General features: G+C 51.5%; 1 protein-coding gene across 1 annotated transcript in view; it reads left to right on the forward strand.

Moving 5' to 3' along the window:
• The first annotated feature begins 5512 nt into the window (after positions 1-5512).
• Positions 5513-27812, forward strand: part of UNC80 (unc-80 homolog, NALCN channel complex subunit) — a 196849-nt gene continuing 174549 nt past the window's right edge. Inside the window, exons 1-5 of the mRNA XM_068137866.1 lie at positions 5513-5732; positions 8435-8483; positions 21363-21519; positions 24017-24315; positions 26982-27105. Of these exons, the coding sequence (XP_067993967.1) occupies positions 5641-5732; positions 8435-8483; positions 21363-21519; positions 24017-24315; positions 26982-27105 (721 nt within the window). The 5' untranslated portion in view covers positions 5513-5640. The remainder of the gene's footprint in view (positions 5733-8434; positions 8484-21362; positions 21520-24016; positions 24316-26981; positions 27106-27812) is intronic.

The following is a 27812-nucleotide window of genomic DNA, read 5'->3' on the forward strand; positions in this document are numbered from 1 at the left end:
AAATGCCAGCATGCAGAGCATGGCCCTGCAGGAGGAACAGGAGGAGCGTGAGGGAGGCCCCGGTGCTGCTGAGCCCCTGCCGTGCCCCTGGGCTGAGGGAGCAGCTCCTACCTGGATGCAGCGCCTGTGGAACCAGGCGTGCTGGCATGCTGGGCATCCCATGGTGGTGTAGGACTTGCTGCTGTCCACGGCCTCGAAGCAGAGCAGGCAGTCGGTGTGGGGCTCTGGGTCCCTGTCCACTGCCTGCCGTGGGTGGTGGCGTGAGCAGAAGGCCCTGTGGGGAAGAGCAAAGGGGTGGGCAAGGTGTGTGGTGCTGGCTCCTTCCCTGCTGGTGAGGAGGATGGCAGAGGAGGAGCCCCAGGGCTCGCCCAGCTCTGGCCGTGCCTGTGCCTGGCCTTGGGCAGAGTCCCAGCAGCTGTGTTTCTGGTTTGCCTGAAGCTGGTGGGAGGGGGACTGAAGGTGAGGAGCATCCCTGGGCAGGGCATCTACCTTTACCTGTAGTAGTCAAAGTACTGAGTGATACATTCACCCTGCAGGGCACAGGGCAGGTGGAAGCTTCGCCCACAGCCCAACACCCAGCAGTTGATGCAAGCCCCACTCTTGCCACAGACACAGCATATCTGCAAAGAGGACAGCAGCCTCCATCAGCAACTGCTCAGCATCTCCACAGCCAGCCCCACGCCCCATGGCAGGGTGCAGGATGTGCCCGCTGCCCCCCAGCTCTGCCCGGCAGATGAGGCTCCTGTACTGGAGCCTCTGTGGGGCTGCTGAGATCAGCAAGACTTTTGTCCCAGAGCTGGTTGGAAGGGCTGGGCTTGCTTCTGCGGGGTCTTGGCTAAGCTCCCACAAACCTCTCCTGGCACAAATCTCCCTGTGCTTGCCAGGTGCTCACCTTCTGTGCTGCCTGCTCAATGACTCCTTGAACATGAGAGGAGAAGTAGCCCACCCGACACTGAGCCTTTGGAGCATCCCTGTCACCGTGGTGCTGGCTTGCCCCTCCAATTTCTCCTCTGCTGACTCTCAGGGAGAAGCAGCACAGGGCTGAGGGAGCAGCAGGACACAGCTGGGCCTGCAGCACAGGACCCGAGCTCTGGGGTCAGGGGCCCAGTCCTCCCTCTACAGCACCATGCCACCCCTGTCCCTCCTCTGCCCTCTGCTCACCTCACCTGGGGCAACAGACCTAGGGCCTGAGGCCAGGGCTCTCTTTTGTTGGCCATCTTCACAGGTCACCATGGCCATTGTGACAGCACACTGCTGCCCTGCATGCAGCCCAGCTCTGGGCACTGTCACCCTTGCCCAGCAGCCCTGAGGTGGCCCCGGAGCCACTGGCTTGCCGCAACTGGGGCTGCTGGTCCTGGCTTTCAGAAGAGCAAGCAAGAGCACCAATTCCACCTGCTGGGCTCAAGTGCCAGGGAAAACTCACCCTGAGGCATGGGAGAAACCATCAGGGACAGGAGTGGAATCCAGCTGGCCTGTCTAGGAAAGGTCACTGTGGCCATTGTGACAGCAACACTGCTGCCCTGCATTCATGGAGCATGGGCAAGGAGCAAGAAGAGCTGGAAGCTGTCATGCAGCAGGGAAACAACAATATTGTCGCCCTGCCAAGAGCATGGTGGGATGAACCCCATAGCTGGAGAGCTGTGTTGGGTGGCTGTAGGCTCTTCAGAAGGGGTAGGCTCAAAAGGAGAGGTGATGGGGTGGCCCCTGTATGCCAGGGAGGGCCGGGACTGTCTTGAGCATGATGGTGCCAGGCTTTAACAAGGCCACGTGCCAGGTCCTGCACTGGGGTAGCAACAACCCCAAGCAATGCTCCAGGCTTGGGGCAGTGTGGCTGGAAAGCTGCTGGCACAAAGGGACCTGGGGGGTGCTAAGGGACAAGCAGCTGAAGAGGAACCAGCAGTGTGCCCAGCTGGCCAAGAAAGCCAAAGATGGGATTAGGCATCCTGGCTGGGATCAGCAATGCTGTGTCCAGCAGCAGCAGGGAGGGGATTGTCCCCTGGCACTCAGCTCTGGGGAGGCCACACCTCCAGTGCTGTGTCCAGTTTTGGGCACCTCAAGCCAAGAGAGATGTGGAGGTGCTGGAGCCAGTGCAGAGGAGGGCAAGGAAGCTGTGAAGGGCCTGGAGAAGAAATCTGATGAAGAGCAACTGAAAGAGCTGGGGAGGCCTAATGGTTCTCTACAGCTTCCTGAAAGGACATTGTGGAGAGGTTGGTGCTGGTCTCTTCTCACAGGTGATTAGCCATAGAAGAAGAGGGAAGAGCCTCAAGCTGCAGCAGGGCAGGTTCAGACTGGACAGGAGGAAGAATTTTTTCGCAGCAAGAGTGGTCAGGAATTGGAGTGAGTTGCCCAGGGAAGTGGTGGAGTCAGCATCTCTGGAGGTGTTCAAGAAACCTGTGGACATAGCACTTCGGGACGTGGTTTGATGGCCATGGTTGGTTTAGTTTGACAGTTGGACTTGATGGGCTTTGGGGTCTTTTCTAACCAATACAATTCTTTGATTCTAGGATTTATTAACCTGGTATCATCTTGCAGTTAGTGCATTTATCACTGGCAGTCCCAAACCTGTTGTATCTGTTGCTTTGAACAATTAAACCATTTAGCTGCTTTGACTTTCTGAACTTGTGTCAAAGCAAGCCCTTCCTGGGGCATTGGAGAGAGAGACAAATGTTAGTTTTGCCAAGCAGTTCCAATAAGAATCCTGGGCTCTGAGACAGGCAGACATGGGGATCTTGCCCATAGAGCAACATCCTTTTTGTACAAAAGAGGGACTTGAGCAAAATGTAGACCAGTAGGATCCTGTTCTCCATGAGTGCTGGTCAAGACCAGCCTAAATCCCTGCAAGGAAGTTTTGGGTTGTTTATAAATATCTGAGAGCTGGGGGTCAAGAGGGATGTGACAGGCTCTGCTCAGTTGCACCCTGGGATAGGACAAGGGCCAATGGATGTAAAGTACAGCAGAGGAGGTTTCATCTCAACATGAGAAGGAACTTCTTCACTGTGAGGGTCCCACAGCACTGAGCAGGCTGCCCAGAGAGGTTGTGTAGTCCCCTCTGGAGCCTTTCCATCCCTGTCTGGATGTGTTCCTGTGTGACCTGCTGTGCTGGGTTGCACCCATCCTGAGTGGAGGGCTGAGAGAGCTTTGTCCCCCCCTCCCCAGAGGATAAAAGAAACCTGATCCAGGTGAACAGAGAGGGACTTGATTTCCCCCTCCCAGGAGAGTCAAAGGTGGTCTATTCCACTCCCCCTTCCTGTCCATCAAGCATATAAAAAGGAGGACACTGCTGCCATTTGGTCTCTTTTCTCCTTCCTTGCCTGCCTTCAAGGATGGCAGCTGTAGCCAGTCTCCTGATTCTTCCATGTGGTCAGGCCTGGCCTCTCCCTGCTGCATCCACGCTTCTCTAAAGGACTGAAATCCACATACATCCAGGGAAATACAGGGCCATCCAGGCTTGGTTTTGTATATTTTCCTGTTCCTCCTTATCCCTTACCCTTGTACCTCCCTGGTACTGCCATATATATTTGTATACTTGGCTAAAAAATTTACTTCTCCTACTTCCAAACCAACTCCAGATTACTGCTTTTTTTGTAGATCCACCTCCACCCCTTTTCCCTACCCCTTTTTGTTCTTTCCTCCATCCCTTTTCCCTACCCCTTTTTGTTCTTTCCTCCATCCCTTTTCCCTACCCCTTTTTGTTCTTTCCTCCATCCCTTTTCCCTACCCCTTTTTGTTCTTTCCCTTTCCTTATCAGGGAAATGCAGCAGGGGGGAGGGGAGGAATCATCATTTTGCTGTCATCTGAGCTCTTAAACTCCACTTAAGGCTCAAACCACAACACCCTTGCTGGATTCTATGGTCCTGCTCTGGCAGGGGGGTTGGACTTGATCATCTTCAGAGATCCCTTCCAATCCCTAACATCCTCTGCTCCTGTGACCAGAAAAACCTTCATCCCAAGTGTGAATAAATGCAGATTACCACTGGTTTTTTTTCAGCAAACATGCTTCTTAGAGTACCCACAAGGGAAGAGAGAGGTGGTGTGAAGCAGTGCAGCTCCTGTTCCAGGGAGGAATGGCATTGGTGAGTGTTGCAGTGACTATTATTACATGGGAAAGTTGAAAGGCAGGAGGAAATATGCTCTTGGAGCATCTTTCTTTAAACTTGCAATCTTATGTCATCAATGGAATATCACCATTGATTGATTGGTTGATTTTTGGTGAAAAAATAACTGATGAGGGTGAAGTTGGTCTTTCAGTTTATTCTGTTAATCACTTTTAGTAGTGTGCTACCTTCTGATGTCCTTAGATGTGTGAGGATGGCTAATCTAATGGTGACAGACAAACACTTCCAGCAGCCCTGACTCAGATATATCCTTGTGTTAGTCAGATCAATCCAGTGTCCAGTTGGAAACACATGAATCTGCTTTGGCATCCTTTCCACTTCTGTTGTAAGAGAAGCTTAAGTAACAGCTGCCCCAGACTTCCCCTGCTCCTACCACCAACCTCCACTTTCAGAGAGGGTTTATCACTTGCTTCCCATCTCTCCCCACTCTGGTGATAAATCTCCCCCTTCAGCTGAATCACAGAATCAACCAGGTTGGAAGAGACCTCCAAGATCATCAAGTCCAACTGATCACCCAACCCTAACTAATCAACCAGACCATGGCACTAAGTGCCTCATTCAGGCTTTGCTTAAACACCTCCAGGGATGTCAACCTTCCTGGGCAGCACATTCCAATGGCCAATCTCTTTTTCTGGGAAGAACTTCTTTCTAAGATCAAGCCCCTGCACAGCTTGAGACTGTGTCCTCTTGTTCTGGTGCTGGTTGCCTGGGAGAAGAGACCAACCCCCACCTGTCTACAACCTCCCTTCAGGTAGTTGCAGAGAGTAATAAGGTCTCCCCCGAGCCTCCTCTTCTCCGGGCTAAACAGCAGCCTCGCTCCGTGCTGTACCCGGCGCTGCGAGGGCTCCTGTACTGGAGATGCCCATCAGCGGCACCTGGAAAAGCCCCCTCTCAGTTCTGTTCCTCTGCGGTTTGGGGGATCAGGGCCAGGCTCCTCCCGCGGGCAGGTGCGGCCTCTTTGAACGTGTCCCTGCCGCAGCGGGAAGGAGGGCGGCAGGGCGGAGCGGCGCTCCCCACCCGACCGGCTCCCGTCTGAGCCGCTCCTGCCCCTCGCTGCGCCGGGGCTTCCAAACTTTCCGGCGCCGGAGGGAAGGAAAGGAAAGGAGGCGGCAGCGGGCCTGTTGCTGCGGGGCCGGCTGGGGGAGCTGCCCTGCGCCCTTGGCCACGGCTGCAAGTTTAGCGGGGGGCCCGGGGGCGGCGGGCCGGGCGGAGCCGCCTCCCCCTCCCCTGTCACCGCCTGCCGGCGCGGCTGCCGGGCTAGGAGCTGTCCTCGGAGGGAGGTGCTGAAGGCAGGGAGGAAGCGGAGGGACGCGGACATCTTCGCTCCCCTAATTTCCTCCCTGCCTTCTGCAGCCATTTTGCACCGGCAGAGCCGAGGGGAGGTGTGAGAGGGCTGGCGAGGGGAGGGCTGCGGAGGATGAAGGCAAGGGAGTACAGAGTTACGGAGAGCAAAGAGGCGGCCGTGGGAGATCCCGGCTGGTGTGTCTGCTAAGGCTGGCTCACAGCGGCAGCTGTCATCGGCATCATGGTGAAAAGGAAAAGCTCGGAGGGCCAGGAGCAGGAGAGCGGCCGCGGCATCCCTCTGCCCATCCAGACCTTCCTGTGGAGGCAAACCAGGTGAGAGCGGCGAGACCTGGGTGCTTGGGATGGAGCTGCAACAGGGCAGTGGGGAGGGGGCTGGTCCAGCTCCTGCCCGGTGGCGGGGGGGGGGGGGGGGGGGGGGAAGGAGGGAAGAGGTTACTGCAGCTGCAAGCCCAAGGCGTGAAACAAGCTGTTTCCCCTGCTATCAATACAGAGCAATCTGTGCGTGTCGGGAATGGGGGAAGGACTGGTGGCAGATTCACCTAGCGGCAATCCCCGACAGCTTCTTGATTTGACTTTAAGCATCCATCCGTATTTGTGTTTATGTACCTGTCCCCTTCTCCCTGCACCGTGTGTCCTCCACCCCCACTTTGGAGAGGGCTCCGTGAGCTTCGGTACCAGGAGCAGCCTCCCTCAGTGCTGCATCGGACACGCAGCTTTGCTTGTGTCTGTGCCCGCAGCCGTTCTGGAAGTGCAGTCTGTGCTTTGAGAGGTCGGCATGCAAACAGATACGTCAAAGTCTCACCTTCTTTCATTGGGTTGGAGAGCAGTGATGTGTGAGGAGCAGGCTGGATGTATGGCTGAGGCATTTATGTCCCTATCTGTCTCCTGCCTTAAGAGAATTCTGAGCAGAGAACGTTGCGGGGGCTGTGCGAGGAGGTTGGACGATTCTAAGGTTGTAGCTCTAATTTAAGGCCTGGGTCACCAAATCCCTTTTATTCCACAGGTTCAGTCTCCTTAAAAACAAAACAAACAAAAAAAAAAAAAAAAAGAGGGGCAAAAAAGGGGGAAAAAAAGGCTGTAATAAGGTGACCTGATTGATTTTAGTTTATTTTGTACTGTTTCACTCTGATCCCATTCTGGAAGGGAATGACAGCAGAGGGTGGGTGTTCTCTGCCTCCAGGGTACAGGCCTGCGCTTCATCATCAGCCTTCCACGTCGTGGAGGGAAAAAAATACTCAATAAAAAGCTGGCAAATGGATCTCTGGCTTAAAAGAGAGGCCAGGGAGAAGTTCAGGTAATGATTAATGTGGTTTAAACAGAACGCGCTGCAAGTCTGTCACGGAGGTAAAATGGCTGAAAGCTGCCTGATGGAAGATTTTATCCATGGTGAGCAGGAGATTTCTTGAGGGTGGGTGAAGCACCTCCTGCCGTATCAGCTTGGGTGCTTTTATCTTCTAGAAAGGGTCAAAGGATGCTGTCAGATGTCATCAACAGGTATCTGAGCATTGGTTTTGCTTTGTGTCTTCCTTTACATCAAGTTGCTCAGCCTTTTGCTGACCTTCTGACAATACCAAACTGGGAGGCTTGGCTGAGACACCTGAAGGCTGTGTGGCCATTCAGTGACACCTAGACAGACTGAGAGCTGGGCAGAGAGGAACCTAATGAGGTTCAACAAGGAGAAGTGCAGAGTCCTGCACCTGGAAGGAAGAATAAACTGCAGCAGTACAGGTTGGGAGGGGAACTGCAGCCCTGTGGAGAAGGACCTGGGAGTGCTGGTGGACAACAAGTTCTGCATGGGACAGCAATGTGCCCTGGTGGCCAAGAAGGCCAATGGGATCCTGGGGTGCATTGAGAGGAGTGTGTCCAGCAGATCCAGGGAGGTTCTCCTCCCCCTCTACTCTGCCCTGCTGAGACCTCACCTGGAATATTGCATCCAGTTCTGGGCTTCCCAGTTCAGGAGGGACAGGGATCTGCTGGAGAGAGTCCAAGGGATGGCTGCAAGGATGCTGAAGGGACTGGAGCCCTGCCTGGTGAGGAGAGGCTGAGAGCCCTGGGGCTGTTTGGATCTGGATTGTCAGCCTGCCACATATCATTAATTAATTACCTATTAGTGAAATGACAAATATCCCAATCAATATATCTGTTTTGTGTATAGAGATACACATGATATTAGATGATTGGAAGGCTGGAGTATCTCTCCTATGAGGACAGACTGAGGGAGCTGGGATTGTTCAGTCTGGAGAAGAGAAGGCTCCCAGGAGACCTTCTTGTGGCTTTTCAGTATGTGAAGGAGGCTATAGGAAAGCTGGGGAGGGACTTTTTGGGGTGTCAGGGAGTGATAGGACTGGGGGGAATGGAGCAAAACTAGAAATGGGTAGATTGAGATTGGATGTTAGGAAGAAGTTGTTCCCCATGAGGGTGGTGAGAGACTGGAACAGGTTGCCCAGGGAGGTGGAGGAAGCCTCATCCCTGGAGGTTTCTCAGGCCAGGCTGGATGTGGTGAGGAGAGGCTGAGAGCCCTGGGGCTGTTTAGTGTGGAGAGGAGAAGACTGAGAGGGAATCTGATCAATGTCTATCAATAGCTGAGGGATGGGGGTCAAGAGGGGGGGGTCAAGAGGGAGGGGCCAGGCTCTGCGCAGTTACACCCTGGGATAGGACAAGGGGCAATGGATGGAAACTACAGCACAGGAGATTGCACCTCACCATGAGGAGGAACTTCTTTACTGTGAGGGTGACAGAGCCCTGGAAGAGGCTGCCCAGAGAGGTTGTGGAGTCTCCTTTTCTGGAGCCTTTCCAGCCCTGTCTGGATGTGTTCCTGTGTGACCTGAGCTAGACTGCATGGTCCTGCTCTGGCAGGGGGATTTGAATTTGATGATGTCTTTGGATCCCTTCCAACCCCTAACATCCTCTGATCTTGTGATGAGGAAAAAAACCTGAACAACCTAAAAATAACTAAGCAAAATCCACTGTTGAAGTACTGAGTCTCTAACATTTTTTTTTCTCTCTTCCTTCAGTGCATTTTTAAGACCTAAACTGGGGAAACAATATGAAGCTTCCTGTGTGGTATGTACAACTTTCTCTTTTTTCAACTCCTATTGGTAACTAACTTGGTGTGCAACTCCATCTGGTCAGGAGACTTCTCAGCTTACACCGGAAGTGGATTCAGTGCATTCAACTTTGTTTTGTACTTTTATCACATGAAGGATTTGAAACCTTTAACCTTTTTCTCATGTAGAGAATTTGTGTATCATCTATCCAGGGCATTTGTGTATCATGGAATCATAGATTCAAAGAGTTGTGAGGGTTGGAAGGCACTTCAAGGATGATCCAGTTCCAGCCCCCCTGCCATGAGCAGGGACACCTCACACTACAGCAGCTTGCTCACAGCCACATCCAGCCTGGCTGCAAACACCTCCCTGGGCAACCTCTGCCAGTCTCTCACCACCCTCATGGAGAACAACTTCTTCCTAACATCCAAACTGAATCTACCCATTTCTAGTTTTGCTCCATTCCCCCCAGTCCTATCCCTCCCTGACACCCCAAAAAGTCCCTCCCCAGCTTTCCTGTAGCCCCCTTCACATACTGAAAGGCCACAATTAGGTCTCCTCAGAGTCTTCTCTTCTCCAGACTGAACAACCCCAGCTCCCTCAGTCTGTCCTCATAGGAGAGGTGCTCCAGCATTCCAATCATCTAATATCATGTGCATCTCTAGACACAAAACAGATATATTGATTGGGATATTAGTAATTGAACTAATAGGTAATTAATTAAATAATGATATGGGGCAGGCTGTCAATCCAGATCTAAACTTGTGGTCCATCCTGGCTGTGTGTGCTTTTAGCTGAGATTTGGGCTATTTCAGTTTGTGATTACTGGATATTCCTTTTTGCTTTCTCAGTCTTAACATATTGAAAGTCTAAGAATTATTAGCAGGTAAAAATTGGATCTAAAGCTGTAATATTATTATAGTATGTAAACACATGGACACAAAACAGAGTCACAGAATGTTAGGGGCTGGAAGTGACCTCGAAAGGTCATCCAGTCCAACCCCCCTGCCAGAGCAGCATCACCTACAGCAGATCACACAGGAACACATCCAGGTGGGGTTTGAATATCTCCAGAGAGGGAGACTCCACAACCCCCCTGGACAGCCTGCTCCAGTGTTCCATCTCCCTCACAGTGGAATTCTTCCTCCTGTTTCCATGGCACTTCCTCTGCCTCAGCTTCCACCACTGCCCCTGGTGCTGGCATTGGGCATCCCCCAGCAGAGCCTGGCTCCAGCCTCTGGGCACTCATCCTGCACAGTTTTATCAACAGCAATGAGGTCACCTCTCAGGCTCCTCCTCTCCAAGCTCCAGAGCCCTCAGCTCCCTCGGGCTCTCCTCAATACACAATACTGCAGATGTGGCCTCAGCAGGGCAGAGTAGAGGAGGAGGAGAACATTTTTTTACCTCCTAACTACAGCCCTTCTAATCCACCCCAGGATGCCATTGGCCTTCTTGGCCACCAGAGCACATTGATGGCTCATGGCCAACCTCCCATCCACCAGGACCCCCAGGTCCTTTTCCCCTTCCCTGCTCTCCAGGAGCTCACTCCCCAACCTCTCCTGCTCCATGGGGTTGTTCTTTCCCAGGTGTAAGACTCTCCCCTTGCCCTTGTTGAATTTCCTTCCATTTCTCCCTGCCCAACTCTCCAAGTTTTCCTCCCTTTTCTGAAATTCATGGAGTCCTATTATTGTTTAGGTTGAGAAAGACCTTTAAGATTGAATCCATCCATCAAATTCAATATTCCATCCTCTTTGTGGTCCATACTGTTTGTATGCTGGAAGGTGTCCAGAGAAGGGCAATAAAGCTAGGGAGGGGTTTGGAGCACAGCCCTGTGAGGAGAGAAGCTGGGATTGCCTGGAGAAGAGGAGGCTCAAGGGAGACCTTATTGCTGTCTACAACTCCCTGAAGGAACGTTGTGACCACGTGGGGGTTGGTCTCTTCTCCCAGGCAACCAGCACCAGAACAAGAGGACACAGTCTCAAGCTGCACCAGGGGAGGTTTAGGCTGGATGTTAGGAAGAAGTTCTTCCCAGAAAGAGAGATTGGCCGTTGGAATGTGCTGCCCAGGGAGGTGGTGGAGTCACCATCCCTGGAGGTGTTTAGGAAGAGACTGGATGGGGTGCTTGGTACCATGGTTTATTTGATTAGATGGTGTTGGGTGCTAGGTTGGACTCAATGATCTCTGAGGTCTCTTCCAACCTATTCTATTCTATCCCATCCCATCCCATATGTAAAACCTAAGCATTCCTGACAGGCTTTAAACCAAAGTTTTACCACTGTGCAGGCTGAGTATAATTCCTCTACAGGCAAGCAGAGGGCTCATGTCTAGGCAGCAAAATGAAAGGCAGGTTTTGGCAGATGCTAATAACTCTTACTTCTAGCTGCATTCCAACCTCATTCTACTGGCTGAAGAAAGGAGAAAGGGTAGACATGCAGCAAGTTCCTGTAGAATGGGTAACTAGAGACTCTCAGAATCCCTTGAACTGTTGTTGCTCTTTGGATGACTTGGCAGTACATTAAGCAGTTGCAGCCAAGCTTGACAGACTGGAAAAACTTGGTCTGGACACCCCTGTTAATAGTTTAAAGTGCTTAGGTCTCTCTGCAGCAATTTCCTTGCTTCCTTCTCACAAGATACCAATCTGGAGAAACCCTGCTGACTGCTCCTGATTAAATTTCTTCTAAGAAATCCATAAATGTTTCAAGGGTGATTGCTAGACACCAAACACTGATGGGAAACTGCTGGCTTAGTGTGGTGGTGAGGAAAATGTGTTGCAGTTCTGGCATGTGGAACAAAAGTCACTGCTGGTTTGCATCATTGACAGTGCCTGGTTGTTCAGAGGCTAGAAGTGGGTAGATTGAACATGGATGTTAGGAAGAAGTTCTTCCCCATGAGGGTGGTGAGAGACTGGCAGAGGTTGCCCAGGGAGGTGGTGGAAGCCTCATCCCTGGAGGTGTTTGCAGCCAGGCTGGGTGTGGCTGTGAGCAAGCTGCTGTAGTGTGAGGTGTCCCTGGCCATGGCAGGGGGGTTGGAACTGGGTGATCCTTGAGGTCCCTTCCAAGCCTGACAATTCTATGATTCTGTGAAAATGGAGCTTGTTGCTGTGTGTCCCCTACTGAGAGTCTCAGTGTTGTACAGGAGCCATGCCTTGAAGCACCTATGGTCTGAGGCTGTGGCCTTACCTGTGAGCTAATGTCTGTGGAAGGACAGAGCTGCCTTTTCTGTGCATTCTCCATGCTGTACCTATCTGTCTGTGACTTCCCTGTCAGCATCAGATCTTCCTCAATATCCCCCAGGCTGATTCTAAAGCACTTTTCTTCCATGAGCACAGATCAGAATATACCAAATGTAGAACAGACAAAGAAAAAACAAACCACCCCCTCAAAAATGAACTGCAAGACAATCACATGCTTCAGCAAAGGGAAAGAGAACTCTGGAAAAACACATTTCATGGAGATCAGAGGATCAGAGGATGTTACAGGTTGGAAGGGACCTCTGGAGATCTTCCAGTCCAAGCCCCCTGCCAGAGCAGGACCAGAGAATCCAGCACAGGTCACACAGGAACACATCCAGACAGGGCTGGAAAGGCTCCAGAGAAGGAGACTCCACAACCTGTCTGGGCAGCCTGCTCCAGTGCTCTGTCACCCTCACAGTGAAGAAGTTCCTCCTCATGTTGAGGTGGAACCTCCTGTGCTGGAGTTTCTATCCACTGCCCCTTGTCCTGTCACAGAGTGCAACTGAGCAGAGGCTGTCCCTGTCCCTTCCTTCCTGACCCCCATCCCTCAGATATTGATAGACATTGATCAGATCCCCTCTCAGCCTTCTCCTCTCCAGACAAAACAGCCCCAGGGCTCTCAGCCTCTCCTCACCAGGCAGTGCTCCATTCCCTTCAGCATCCTTGCAGCCCTCCCTTGGACTCTCTCCAGCAGATCCCTTTCCCTTTTGAACTGGGGAGCCCAGAACTGGATGCAATATTCCAGGTGGGGTCTCTCTAGGGCATAGTAGATGGGGAGGAGATTTAATCCAATTCTGCCCTTTGGATGAAGGAGGACTTAATTCCTCTGCAATTCTTAACTAATAGTTAAACTGCATTTCAGTAGTTTCAAAGTTGGGGCTCCCTTCTGAGCAACTGATGAGATCCAGGCTGAGCTGCTGCATCTGCCACCTACCTTTGCTCATCCCTTTCCTATCCCTGCCAATGCCCAGGAATGTCTGCCTCCATCAACACCTTCTGTATTCGCCAGTGGGGTAGCAAAGTGCTGCCTGCATGGGTGGAAGAGGGTTTCTGGAACATCAAGCTGCCTGTCCCACACCCCTGTATGGATTGCTGTGCCTAAGAACACTGCTCACCTGTTCAGTGACCTCTCCTTTTAGCATTCCCTAGCCAGATTTGTTCCAAGCATGGCTGTAGGCTGTTAGCTGTCTGACAATGCAAGTGTCATCTCATTGTGCAGCAGTCTGTCATTATTCTCTTGGCTCTAACCTTGCTGCAGTGGAGTTTGCTGCATATTGTGCACTGAGGGAGCAGCTGCTGGAGGCCTGGATTCAGTGAGTGCCGCAGCTGCTCTGCAAGAGCACATTGCACTGCTTCCTTATCACACACTCACAGAATTACTGAGGCTAGAAAAGACCTCTGAGATCAGCAAGCCCAGCACTTGAGGAAAAACCTGGCCCTTTCATGGCCTTGTTTCCCTTACCTGTGTAATCACACTGATTCCAACTGGTCTGTCAACAACAGCTTTAAATCTGCAGATAATTACACCCACCAGCTCCTCTGCTTCATCTTACACTGTCTAAATGTCTGGTGCCTCAGCATGGAATTAACAGCTTTCCTTTTCCCCATCCCAAAGTTCTTCTGCTGTGACATGATGTCATTCTTCCAACCTGGTTTATTCCATTCCATTCCATCCCATTCCATTCCATTCCTAGTGTGCATGAATCAAACTTGTAAGTCAATGTCGTTAAATTACTCCCTGGGCAGGGAGAAACAGAATGTAATTCAACAAGGGCAAGGGGAGAATCTTGCATCTGGGAAAGAACAACCCCATGGAGCAGGAGAGGTTGGGGACTGAGCTGCTGGAGAGCAGGGAATGGGGAAAGGACCTGGGGATCCTGGTGAATGGGAGGTTGATCATGAGCCAGCAATGTGCTCTGGTGGCCAAGAAGGCCAATGGCATCCTGGGGTGGATTAGAAGGGCTGTAGTTAGTAGGTTGAGAGAGGTTCTCCTGCCCCTCTACTCTGCCCTGCTGAGGCCACACCTGGAATATTGTGTCCAGTTCTGGGCCACTCAGTTCTCTCTACAACTACCTGAAGGGAGGTTGTAGACAGGCTGATGATGGTCTCTTCTCCCAGGCAGCCAGTACCAGAACAAGAGGACACAGTCTCAGGCTGCGCCAGGGGAGGTTCAGGTTGGATGTTAGGAAGAAGTTCTATACAGAAAGAGTGATTGCGCTATGGAATGGGTTGCCCAGGGAGGTGGTGGAGTCGCTGTCATTGGAGGTGTTCAGAAGGAGACTTGATGGGGTGCTTGGTGCCATGGGTTAGCTGTTTGGGTGGGTTGGATTGGTTGATGGGTTGGACACGATGATCTTGAAGGTCTCTTCCAACCTGGTTTGGTTTATTCAATAATAAACAAAATTAGTGCATTTAAGTTCAACAGGGACGTTAGGGAACTGCTTGAAAGTCCAGAGCAGAGCCACAAAGATCATTAGGGCAGTGGAACATCTTCCTTATGAGGAGAGCCTGAGGGAACTGAGGCTCTGTATCTTGGAGAGGAAGAGCCTGAGAGGTGACCTCATTGCTGTTGCTAAAGCTGTGCAGGGTGAGTGCCCAGAGGCTGGAGCCAGGCTCTGCTGGGGGATGCCCAATGCCAGCACAAGGGGCAGTGGTGGAAGCTGAGGCAGAGGAAGTGCCATGGAAACAGGAGGAAGAATTTTTTCTCTGTGAGGCTGACAGAGGCCTGGAGCAGGCTGCCCAGGGGGGTTGTGGAGTCTCCCTCTCTGGAGATCTTCAAACCCCACCTGGATGTGTTCCTGTGTGACCTGCTCTAGGTGATGCTGCTCTGGCAGGGGGCTTGGACTGGATGAGCTTTGGAGGTCCCTTCCAGCCCCCAGCATTCTGTGATTCTGTGAACTGACCTCACAGCAATGTAGGCAAATGCTCTACAAAGCTGATAAATTTGGGTGGCTGAGGACAAGGGTCCCTGGGATGTATTTCAAATAATTTTACCCTGGATTGCTCTGGGTATGGAGGAACCAAAACATTTTCTTGTGGTTAATTCAGAGTTAACTTATTTTCTGGTTTTGTTTCATTTGGTTTTGCAGTTGCAGTAATATGTGTGGTTGTTGTGAATGATTAAAGGGTAGATATGGAGCAATGTTTAAAGAGAGGCCACTTTTATTTTCCCTACCCAATGGACATGGTTGTAGGAAACTGAGTTCTAGAACACAAGAATTGTCTCTAAATGAAGTGTTTGGCACCTGTATTTCTTTGCTTGTTAATTTTCTGATGTTACTATGCTTAGTAAACAGTGAATCCTTGCCATCCCCTGTGCTATCGAAGCCCCTGTACTATCAAAGTGGTGTGCCCCAAGGATCAGTGCTGGGTCCTGTGCTCTTTAACATCTTTATTGATGATCTGGATGAGGGCATTGAGTCCATCATCAGTAAATTTGCAGATGACAGCAAGCTGGGGGCAGGAGTTGATCTGCTGGAGGGTAGAGAGGCTCTGCAGAGGGACCTCGACAGGCTGGACAGATGGGCAGAGTCCAAGGGCAGGAGATTGAACACATCCAAGTGCCAGGTTCTGCACATTGGCCACAGCAACCCCAGGCAGTGCTACAGGCTGGGGTCAGAGTGGCTGGAGAGCAGCCAGGCAGAGAGGGACCTGGGGGTATTGGTCGATGGTAGGCTGAACATGAGCCTGCAGTGTGCCCAGGCAGCCAAGAGGGCCAATGGCATCCTGGCCTGCATCAGGAACAGTGTGGCCAGCAGGAGCTGGGAGGTCATTCTGCCCCTGTACACTGCACTGGTTAGGCCACACCTCAAGTACTGTGTCCAGTTCTGGGCCCCTCAGTTTAGGAAGGAGGTTGAGTTGCTGGAAGGTGTCCAGAGAAGGGCAACAAAGCTGGGGAGGGGTCTGGAGCACAGCCCTGTGAGGAGAGGCTGAGGGAGCTGGGGTTGCTTAGCCTGGAGAAGAGGAGGCTCAGGGGAGACCTTCTTGCTCTCTCCAAATCCCTGAAGGGAGGTTGTAGTCAGGTGGGGGTTGGTCTCTTCTCCCAGGCACCCAGCACCAGAACAAGAGGACACAGTCTCAAGCTGTGCCAGGGGAGGTTCAGGCTGGATGTTAGGAAGAAATTCTTCATAGAGAGAGTGATTGCCCATTGGAATGGGCTGCCCAAGGAGGTGCTGGGGTCACCATCATTGGAGGTGTTCAGGAGGAGACTTGATGGGGTGCTTGGTGCCATGGGTTAGGTTGGTTAGATGGTGTTGGGTGATAGGTTGGGCTTGATGATCTCTGAGGTCTCTTCCAACCTGGTCTATTCTATTCTGTTCTGTTCTGTTCTATTCTATTCTACTCTATTCTATCTATTCTAGTCTATTCTATTCCATTGAATCCTATCCTATCCTATCCTATCCTATCCTATCCTATCCTATCCTATCCTATCCTATCCTATCCTATCCTATCCTATCCTATCCTATCCTATCCTATCCTATCCTATCCTATCCTATCCTAATTTCATGCTTTAGCTCTATCCAAGAACAAATCTCTACTCAGGGGCCTTCCTTCCCCTGACTGACAGCACTGTCTGCCTGCATTTCATGTGCTTTGCAATCAGTCTGAAATCACTTTGGCAATGGTGTCTGTTTTCCACCATGCTGCAGAAAGAGCTTTGGAAGAACAGAAAAGGGCTCCCTTCTGAGGGCTGAAGTCTGGTCTAGGAAGCACTGCTGGTTTCTCTGTCTCTGCCAGGGTGCTTCTGTGCACACACTAGGGTGAGCACTGGGCTTGCTCTCCCAGCCTACTGGGGTGGGTTTTTAAGGGAGGTTCTTTAGGGCTGCTTCCCTGGAGGACATCTGTAGCTCATCTGCCACTCCTGAGGGGATGGAACAGGAGGGTGCTGAGTTTCCCACAGTCCTGGCTGGCTAGTGGGGGCTAGAGGCCTTGCTGCTTCATACACTTCACTTCAGGTACAGTGAACCTGGGCTGACAGCAGGGGAGGTTCAAGCTGTATAGGAAGCTGTGGCAAAGCCCAGCCAGAATCTGCCCTGTCCTGTGCTGCTTGTCCAGGCTTCTTCAGGCAGCCACATGTTCCCAGCAAGGTGACACAAAGGGTCCCCCTGGTCACAAGGTATTTGACAGCCTCTTTGGTTCTTGCTGGAGAAGAAGGTAAAAAGAAAACAGCAGCAGTGGGAAGGCAGCCAGCCAAGAGTGACCACCAGTCCCTGTGCATGCAGGTGTCCTCCCCAGGCTAAAAGGAAAAAGGCTTGGGTGAGTGGCCCTGAGGGAGCTGAGCCCAGGCACACGTGCACAGCACTGCTGAAAGGTGCTGCCCTGTCTCCAGCCAGGGCATAACAGTGACCTGCCTCACTGCCACCTTGACAGATGTGCTTTATCATCCTTGGCACATAGGGTGTTGCAGGCACAGGCAAGCCTGCTCTCAGCAGGTAGCTGCTTTCACACAGTGTCAGGGGCTGGAAGGGACCTCCAAAGCTCATCCAGTCCAGCCCCCCTGCCAGAGCAGCATCACCCAGAGCAGGTCACACAGGAACACATCCAGGTGGGTCTTGAATATCTCCAGAGAGGGAGATTCCACAGCCCCCCTGGACAGAGCTCTTTCCCAGGTGCAAGACCCTTGCCCTTGTAGAGTTTCATTCAGTTTCTCCCTGCCCAGCTCTCAGCCTGTCCAGGTCTGGCTGAATGGCAGCACAACCCTCCTGTGTCAGCCACTCCTCCCAGTTTGGTGTCCTCAGCAAACTTGCTGGCAGTGCCCTCTGTGCCCTCCTCCAGGTCACTGATGAATATATTGAACAGCTCTGATCCCAGTCCTGACCCCTGAGGGCCACCACTAGACACAGGCCTCCAACTAGACTCCATCCCATTGACCACAGCCCTCTGACTTCTTCCCTTCAACCACTTCATATCCACCTCACTCCCTGATCATCCAGACCACGCTGCCTCAGTTTAGCTGTGTGGATGCTGTGGTAGACAGTGTCAGATGTTTTACTGAAGTCAAGACAAACCACATCCACTGCTCTTCCATCATCTATAGTACAGCAGGGCCAAGCCTGCTGTGAGCAGGTAACTGGTTTGTTAGCACAGCAGGGCCAAGCCTGCTGTGAGCAGGTAACTGGTTTGTTGGTACAGCAGGGCCAAGCCTGCTGTGAGCAGGTAACTGGTTTGTTAGCACAGCAGCACTGAACTGCAGCTCCAGACATCCCTACAGCATGACAGTATCTCCCTTCTGGCTGACTTACAGGCAGCTAACTTCATTCATTCTCACTCAGCCTTCTCACTGGAGCATGTAACTCTGCTCAGCTGTAGCAGCATTGCTTAGTTCATGTAGGGTGAAGATGAGGTCTGTGTATCTCCTGTAACAGGTCCTGTGGTAGTTTTAGGCTATGCCTTTAAAGTTGGTTTTTTTTTCACAGATCTTGAGCAGAAAAGTAGTAAAATGTAAACAAATCACTACTGGGTGTGAAAAGGAAAGTAAAGAGAATCCTAAATGATCCCATTGGAAGAGATAAGGGACTGAAACTGGGGGTCCCCAAACAATTCCTCTCCTCTCCCCTCCCCTCTAGGAATATGTGCTATGACTGTTTTTGAAGGATAAGCTTTATGGGTGTGGAGTGAGGGTATTTGGAAAGCATCTGTTGGGTCAGGAAAGCCAACAGTTCCTCTGGTTTTGCCCAGAACCTGATGTAATTTGTGAAATAGCTTGTGAAGAGATCACAGGATCAGAGGATGTTAGGGGTTAGAAGGGACCTCTGGAGATCATTGGGTCCAACCTCCCTGCCAGAGCAGGACCATAGAATCCAGCACAGGTCACACAGGAACACATCCAGACAGGGCTGGAAAGGCTCCAGAGGAGGAGACTCCACAGCCTCTCTGGACAGCCTGTTCCAGTGCTCCAGTGGTCCAGCAGAGGTCTATGAGGATGCTGAAGGGACTGGAACACAGCCCTATGGGGAGACTCTGAGAGCCCTGGGGCTGGTTAGTCTGCAGAGGAGAAGACTAAGAGGGGATCTGATCAACGTCTATCAGTAGCTGAGGGCTGGGGGTCAAGAGGGAGGGGACAGGATCTGCTCAGTTGTACCCTGGGATAGCACAAGGGGCAATGGATGGAAACTACAGCACAGGAGGTTCCACCTCAACATGACAAGGAACTTCCTCACTGTGAGGATGACAGAGCACTGGAACAGGCTCCCCAGAGAAGTTGTGGAGTCTCCTTGATGCAGCCTGTTCCAGTGCTCTGGATCCTTACAGTGAAGAAGTTCCTCCTCATGTTGAGGTGGAACCTCCTGTGCTGCGGTTTCCATCCATTGCCCCTTGTCCTATCCCAGGGCACAACGGAGCAGAGCCTCTCCCTGTCCCTTCCTTCCTGACCCCCAGCCCTCAACTATTGATAGACGTTGATCAGATGCCCTCTCAGCCTTCTCTTCTCCAGACTAAACAGCCCCAGGGCTCACAGATATAGCAGCTCAGCCTCCCAGTTGTGTAAGCAAGGACCTGCATGATCAGGGAGGTATTTCTTTGCCTTAGGAGCTCCAGTGAAGTACCAGAACTGCTTTTGTGACCTCTAGGGAGATCTTTGTATCTGGTCAGAGGAACAACTCACTGAAGCAGTTGGAGCACCTAGCAACAAGGATCATCCTTAGGGGATCTCAGAGGCAGGTAGTCCTATTTTGTGTTGCTTGAGGTGGAAATCATGAACTTGCTGCAGCCATCAGCTCTGTTAAGTGCTCACAAAACCATTCCATCGTGGCTGGACAAAAAGAGGTTGTAGAGAGAGGCTTCTTCATGGCAGGGTGTGAAAACGTTTCCTCAGGCTGTGTGTTTGTAATGGGCTGCCCTTTATGTTACACTAAACTGAAAGAGCACGTGTGAGAATCATATCTACCTCTCAGCACAGCAAGCAGAGGCTTCATTAGCTCCTGTGGAGCTTCTAGCAGGGTTCCTGGCAGGCCAGATTAATGCCCAGCACCACTCTAACTCTGGCTTCATGTTGCCACTTAATGGTTTCTTCACGCTACTTGCTTTAACTCTTCTTTTTTTTATTACAGAAAATACATTGAGTGACCTATTTATTTCTTAGGCAAGCATGTCCATGTGGCTGAAGAGCTTTAGCTAACAGTCTGTGTCTTTCAGGATCATCAAATGGACCATAGAATGGTCTGGGTTGGAAGGGACCTCCAAAGCTCATCCGGTCCAATCCCTCTGCAGTCAGCAGGGACATCCCCAACTAGATCAGGTTGCCCAGAGCCCTTTAAAACCTCACCTTGAATATCTTCAGGGATGGGGCCTCAACCACCTCCCTGGGCAACCTGTTCCAGTGTTCCACCACCCTCATGGTGCAGAACTTGTTCCTAACATCCAATCTAAATCTGCTCTGCTCTACATTGAAGCCATTGCCCTTTGTTCTGTCACTGTAAACAGTCTCTCTGCAGCCTTCTTGTAGCCCACATCAGGTACTGGCAGGCTGCTCTTAGGTCTCCCTGGAGCCTTCTGTTCTCCAGGCTGACCACCCCCAGCTCCCTCAGCCTTGGAGGGAGAGGTGCTCCAACCCCCTGATCATTTTCATGGCCTCCTCTGGACCTAAAGAAGGTTTACTAATCACGCTTCAAGTATATTTGCCTTCCAGTAGCTGAAGGGGGCTACAGGAAAGCTGGGGAGGGACTTTTGAGGGTGTGAGGGAGTGATAGGACTGGGGGGAATGGATGTAGTGGTTTGAGCCTTAACTGAGTGTTAAAAGCTCAAATGGGGAAAAGGCTGAGAATCTCTTCCCCACTCCCCCTCCCCCTCCTCCCTCCAAACAGGGAGAGAGAAAATAAAAAGGGTAAGGAGCAAATCCACTAAACAACAATCTGGAGTCAGCTTGGAAGTAGAGAGGCAAATAATTTTTTCTTCAAATTATATATATATAACAATAACAGGGGAAAAAAAAGGTTCACAAGGGCAAGGAACAAGAATGGATGGGAGGGGGATAGAAAAAGAATAATACAAAACCAGTCTTTCTCTGAGGAGGTGCAGAGGCAGCAGGGAGAAGGATCAGGTCCGGCCACGTGGCTGAGGAGCAGGAGGGCAGCTGCAGTAGCTCTCATCCAGCAGAGGCAGGAGCCAAAAGGATATCCAACAGCTATGATGTCCTGCTTTTTATACCATAGCTGGGCAGGGAGGGGGGAGTGGAACAGACTCAGCTTTCCCAGGGGAAATGCCCTTCAGGGAGTGTAAAGTACCCGCAAGCCCTCCACCCTGCTTTCTTCTTTTGTTTTCAGAAAGAGGTGTTAACCCACCACAATGGAGCAAAACAAGAAATGGGTAGATTGAGATTAGATGTTAGGAAGAAGTTCTACCTGATGAGGGTGGTGAGAGACTGGCAGAGGTTGCCCAGGGAGGTGGTGGAAGCCTCATCCCTGGAGGTTTTTGCAGCCAGGCTGGATGTGGCTGTGAGCAACCTGCTGTAGTGTGAGGCGTCCCTGGCCATGGCAGGAGGGTTGGAACTGACTGATCCTTGAGGTCCCTTCCAACCCTGACAATCCTGTGATTCTATATAATGAAAAATGAGAGCTTCTGGTTTTTGGCAGGAGAATATTCTCTGTACTGGAAGCTATGTACAGAAACACACACAGAGTGTTTTTTTTCTTTCTTTCTTTTAAATCTCTTTGTTCTTCCTTTCAGTCTTTTGAAAGAGTTTTAGTAGAGAACAAGCTGCATGGCCTTTCTCCAGCTCTCTCTGAAGCCATCCAGAGCATTTCTCGCTGGGAGCTGGTCCAGGCGGCGCTCCCCCACGTGCTGCACTGCACCGCCACGCTGCTCTCCAACCGAAACAAGCTAGGTGAGTGGTCAGGGCACCTTGGCTTCACATGACTGAACTTACCAGTCCAACCAGGACAGATTGATGCTGAGGGTGCCCACGTGTTCTACATCCTAGAATCCCACTGCATTCTGCTAAGAGGTTGAGGGAGGGGATTCTCCCCCTCTGCTCCGCTATGGTGAGACCCCACCTGGAGCACTGTGTCCAGTTTTGGAGCATCTATTCCAGGAAGGACCTAGAGGTACTGGAAGGTGTCCAGAGAAGGGCCACGAAGATGAGCAGAGGGCTGGAGCTGCTCTGCTCTGGAGACAGACTGAGAGAGTTGGGTCTGTTCATTCTGAAGAAGAGAAGGCTTCAAAGAGACCTTCTTGTGGCCTTCCAGTATCTGAAGGGGGCTACAGAAAAGCTGGGGAGGGACTTTTGAGGGTGTCAAGGAGTGATAGGACTGGGGGGAATGGAACAAAACTAGAAATGGGTAGATTGAGATTGGATGTTAGGAAGAAGTTCTTCCCCATGAGGGTGGTGAGACACTGGCAGAGGTTGCCCAGGGAGGTGGTGGAAGCCTTATCCCTGGAGGTGTTGAAGGCCAGGCTGGATGTGGCTGTGAGCAAGCTGCTGTAGTGTGAGGTGTCCCTGGCCATGGCAGGGGGGCTGGATCTGGCCAATCCTTGAGGTCCCTTCCAACCCTAATAATTCTATGATTCTATAACAGGCTAAGACAACTCTGATTGTTCTGCCTGGAGAAAAGAAGGTACCAGAAGAACCTTAGAGCTGCCTTCCAATAGCTGAAGGGATCCTACAGGAAGGCTGCAGAGGGACTTTTTACAAGAGTGGCCACCCATAGGACAAGGGGAAATGGATTGAAATCTAAGGAGAATAATTTGAGATTGGATCTTAGGAGGAAATTCTTCCCTAGGAGGCTCTGCCATGGATTGTCCAGAGAGGTTGTAGTTGTCCCATCCTTTAGATGTTGAAGACCAGCTTGGATGGGGCCTTGAGTAACCTGGGGTAGTTGAGAGGCATCCCTGCCCATGGCAGGGAGATTGGATTAGTTGATCACCATGGTCTCTTCCAGCCTCAGCTTCCACCACTGCCCCTTGTGCTGGCATTGGACATCCCCCAGCAGAGCCTGGCTCCAGCCTCTGGGCACTCACCCTGCACAGCTTTATCAATAGTAATGAGGTCACCTCTCAGGCTCCTCTACTCCAAGCTGCAGAGCCCTCAGCTCCCTCATACTCTCCTCATAAGGAAGATAGAAAGGACAGGGCTAAGTCCAAATTTAACTTACTTTACAAGAAACAACACGTTCAAGCTTGAAGAGAGAAGGTTTCAGCTCAAGATGAGGAGAAACTTCTTTGCAGTGAGGGTGACAGAGGCCTGGAGCAGGCTGCCCAGAGAGCCTTTCCAACCCCACCTTGGTGCATTCCTATGCAGACTACCCTGGGTGATGCTGCTGTGGCAGGGAGGTTGGACTGGATGATCTCTGGAGGCTCCTTCCAACCTCTAATGTACTGTGGTACTGTGAGACTCATCTTGTACTGATCACAGCAGTGATTTCAGCAGGAATTTGCTTCATGAGACATGCCAGTAGAGGACATTACCAGGACACATCTTGAGCACCTTGCTGTGCTCCCTTGCATTTTGTCTTCTTCAGTGAAGAGACAAGGCTGTGGAGCTGACATCCTGTGTGAGCACCCTGTGGCCATGCAGCTGACATTTCAGGGACTGAACTGCAAATTCTGTGAAGTTAGTGGAGAATTGTGAATGAGGAGGTTTCAAAGACAGTAAACCAGAAAGCAATACTCCTGCTGCTAGGCTTTTGGTTGTCAAATGCATAGCAGGAAATTGGATGCCCAGATGTCTGTGTGGCTCTGCAAGTCTCATAGTATCACAGAGTGTTATAGGTTGGAAGGCACCTCCAGAGATCATCCAGACCAGCCCCCCTACCAGAGCAGCATCACCCAGGGTAGTCTGCACAGGAATGCATCCAGACAGGACTGGAAAGGCTCCAGACTGGATGTGGCACTTGGTGCCATGGTTTAGTCATGAGGTCTGTGGTCACAGGTTGGACTTGATGATCTTTGAGGTCTCTTCCAACCTTGGTGATTCTGTGATTCTGTGACTCCACAACCTCTCTGGGCAGCCTGCTCCAGGGCTCTGTCACCCTCACTGGAAAAAGTTTCTCCTCCCTGGATCTGCTGAACACACTCCGCTTGCTGCACCCCAGGATCCCCTTGGCTCTCTTGGCCACAAGGGCACATTGCTGTCCCATGCAGAACTTGCTGCCCACCAGCACTCCCAGGTCTTTCTCCATGGAGCTGCTCTCCAGCAGGGCAGCACCTACTCTATCCTGGTGCCTGCTCAGATGCATTCCTCCCTAGATGCAGGACCCTGCACTTGTCCTTATTGAACTCCCTGAGGTTTGCCTGCAGCCAGCTCTCAGCCTGTCTCAGCAGTACCTTTAACAGAAAGCCTGTAAGATACTGTGATTCTTTTTTGTTGTTGTTTTTCCAACCAGGACATCAGGATAAGCTTGGAGTTGCTGAAACAAAGCTTCTTCACACACTTCACTGGATGCTACTGGAGGCCCCTCAGGACTGCAGCAATGACCAGTTTGGAGGAGACAGAGGATCTAGCTGGGGAGGGAGCAGCAGTGCCTTTATCCACCAGGCTGAAAACCAAGGATCACCAGGACATCCCCGGCCCAGCACCATCAATGAGGAGGAGGAGAACAACAGAAGGAAGTTCTTCCAGAACTCCATGGCCACAGTGGAGCTCTTTGTCTTCCTCTTTGCTCCTCTTGTCCACAGGATTAAAGTAAGTGGAACACTGATGGAGAGCTCTGAGCAGGGAAAGAACAGGTCTGTGTTTATGATTGTTCCTCAGGGCTCAGTGTTGGGACTGCTTCTGCTCAACATCTTTATTGATGGCCTTGATGCAGCAGTGAGTACACAGATGACACCAAGTGAGGTGGCAGTGTTGATCTGCACCAGGGCAGGGAGACTCTACAGAGGGACTTGGATAGATTGGATCCATGGCCAATGTTAACAGGAGGAGCTTCAACAAGGCCAAGTGTCAGGGCCTGCACTTTGGGCACAACAACCCCAAGCAGTGCTCCAGGCTTGGGACAGTGTGGCTGGAAAGCTGCTGGCAAAAAATGACCTAGGGGTGCTAAGGGACAAGCAGCTGAAGAGGAGCCAGCAGTGTGCACAGGTGGCCAAGAAAGCCAAAGGCATCCTGGCTGGGATCAGCAATGCTGTGTCCAGCAGCAGCAGGGAGGGGATTGTTCCCTGGCACTCAGCTCTGGGGAGGCCACACCTGGAGTGTTGTGTCCAGTTTTGGGCACCTCAAGACAAGAGAGATGTGGAGGTGCTGGATTGAGTGCAGAGGAGGGCAAGGAAGCTGGGAAGGGCCTGGAGAAGAAATCTGATGAAGAGCAACTGAAGGAGCTGGGGATGGTTAGTTTGGAAAATAGAGGAGGCTGAGGGGAGACCTCCTGGCTCTCTACAGCTCCCTGAAAGGAGGCTGTGGAGAGCTTGGTGCTGGTCTCTTCTCACAGGTGATTAGCCATAGAAGAAGAGGGAAGAGCCTCAAGCTGCAGCAGGGCAGGTTCAGACTGGACATTAGGAAGAATTTTTTCCCATCCAGAGTGGTCAGGGCTTGGAATGTGCTGCCCAGGGAGGTGGTGGAGTCCCCAAGGCTGGATGTGTTTCAGGGTGTTTTTGCTGTGGTGTTTGGGGCTGTGGTTTAGAGGTGATCCTTGTAGAGTAGGGTTCTGGGTTAGACTTGGTGATCCTAGGAGTCCTTTCCAACCTGAATGGGTCTATGATTCTGTGATTCAGCCCACAGTGCACGTTGAGTGACCACTGGAAACGTTTTAACAAGCTGGCAGCATACCACTGCCAGGGGGAAAATGTAAATCCAGTGACATGAACAATCTCCACAGCATCAGGTAGGCACAGAGCAAAATCAGTCTGAAGAGAGACATTTGGGAGTCTCAGGAGTGTCAAGGACCTGTGGCCCTTGTGCTGTCTTTGGGACCCTGGAACCTGCAGAAAGCTCTGGGAGCTGTAGCTGGCTCCCAGTGATTCCCAATCATCACTCAGAAGGCCTTGAGCATTTTTCAGGGCTTCCACCGTGGGGCTGGCACTGGGATTTGTTGTTGTCATTCCTAATCATCTTGATGCTAATTACCAGGAACACGTGGTGGTGGTGGAAGCATGGCAACAGCAAAGGCAATTGAGCATTCTTTTGTTGTAAGCTGGCAGCAGGCTGCAGGCTTCTGTCTGCCAGGGTCCCCCTGTTGGTTTTGTGCTGAGTGCATCGGCTTGGCAGAGTGCTGTGATGAGGTGATGCTTCCTGCATGCTCCGACTCCTGCCTCTTGTCTTTAGTCTCTCTGGAGAGCTGCCATTTAGCTTTTATGTTTCCAGCTAAGCCCCAGAAGAGAATCTGGCTCTGGAAAGTCTATAAAGACATGAAAAATTAGGGGGGAAAAAAGGGGCCTGGGGATGGTTAGTTTGAAGCAGAGGAGGCTGAGGGGAGACCTCCTGGCTCTCTACAGCTCTCTGAAAGGAAGGAGGCTGTAGAGAGGTTGGTGCTGGTCTCTTCTCACAGGTGATTAGCCATAGAAGAAGAGGGAAGAGCCTCAAGCTGCAGCAGGGCAGGTTCAGACTGGACATTGGGAAGAATTTTTTCCCATCCAGAGTGGTCAGGGCTTGGAATGTGCTGCCCAGGGAGGTGGTGGAGTCCCCAAGGCTGGATGTGTTTGAAGGTGTTTTGGATGTGGTGCTTGGGGCTGTGGTTTAGGGGTGATCCTTGTAGAGTAGGGTTCTGGGTTGGACTTGGTGATCCTGAGGGTCTTTTCCAACCTGAGTGTTCCTGTGATTCTGTGAAATGATGGAGGCTGCTATCTGTTCTAATCCTGCCTTGCATGCTGCAGTAGTTGAAGATAAGAGAGTCCAGGAAATAAAAGATAAGCTTTGGTTAAGGCAGCTGAAAGCAGGAGAGAGATTCTTTCCATGCTTCTGCTACTCAGTGTCCCTCCCCAGCTTTGTTGTCACCCTTCAGATACTGGAAGGCCACAAGAAGGTCTCCTTGGAGCCTTCTCTTCAAAGACCAGGGGAAGCTACTAGCTTCTCCTTCCCTGCCTACCCAGACCTCCCTGTACAAAAGGGAGAAGAGAAAGGAGCAGAGAGATGTTAGACTTAACTAAAACAATGCAGCCAAGGTCAAGCAAAGCAAGTTGGTATCTCTCCCAGAGCCAAGAAGCGAGAAAAGAGCAAATTGTTTTGGGACAACTAGTTTTAGTCCCTTATCTCTTCCAATGGGATTGCTTAGAATCAGCTTTATTTCCCCTTTCACACCCAGTAGTGATTGATTTACCTTTTACTACACTTCTGTTCAAGACCTGTGAAACTACCACAATTGGAAATGATCTCCTGTGTGTGAGCTGGTGTGACACAACCTCTGCTTGTCTTTGCAGGAGTCTGACCTGACCTTTCGCTTGGCCAGTGGCCTTGTCATTTGGCAGCCTATGTGGGAGCACAGGCAGCCTGAAGTTTCTGCCTTCAATGCCCTGGTAAAACCCATCAGGAACATCATTACAGGTGTGTGGCTTTGCATACATGTGTGCCATAGCTCCTGAGAGCTGGGAGACCTTGCTTTTGTTTGCCCCATAGAATCGTTAGGCTTGGAAGGGACCTCAAGGATCATCCAGTTCCAAGCCCCCTGCCATGGCCAGGGACACCTCACACTACAGCAGCTTGCTCACAGCCACATCCAGCCTGACCTGAAAAACCTCCAGGGATGAGGCTTCCACCACCTCCCTGGGCAACCTCTTCCAGTCTCTCACCACCCTCATGGGGAACAACTTCTTTCTAACAGCCAAACTGAATCTACCCATTTCTAGTTTTGCTCCATTCCCCCCAGTCCTATCACTCCCTGACACCCTCAAAAGTCCCTCCCCAGCTTTCCTGTAGTCCCCTTCACATACTGCAAGGCCACAAGAAGGTCTCCTCAGAGCCTTCTCCTCTCCACACTGCACAACCCCAACTCTCTCAGTCTGTCTCCATAGCAGAGCAGCTCCAGCCCTCTGCTCATCCTTGTGGCCCTTCTCTGGACACCTTCCAGCACTGCCAGATCCTTCCTGGAATAGAGGCTCCAGAACTGGACACAGTTTGCAGCAGTCCTGGTGGACAGCAAGCTTTGCATGGGACAGCAATGTGCCCTGGTGGCCAAGAAGGCCAATGGGATCCTGGGGTGCATTGAGAGGAGTGTGTCCAGCAGATCCAGGGAGGTTCTCCTCCCCCTCTAC

This window comes from Melanerpes formicivorus, unplaced genomic scaffold, assembly GCF_026170545.1.
Source record: "Melanerpes formicivorus ecotype bairdi unplaced genomic scaffold, bMelFor1.0.p_v2 SCAF_5, whole genome shotgun sequence".
Taxonomy (NCBI): domain Eukaryota; kingdom Metazoa; phylum Chordata; class Aves; order Piciformes; family Picidae; genus Melanerpes; species Melanerpes formicivorus.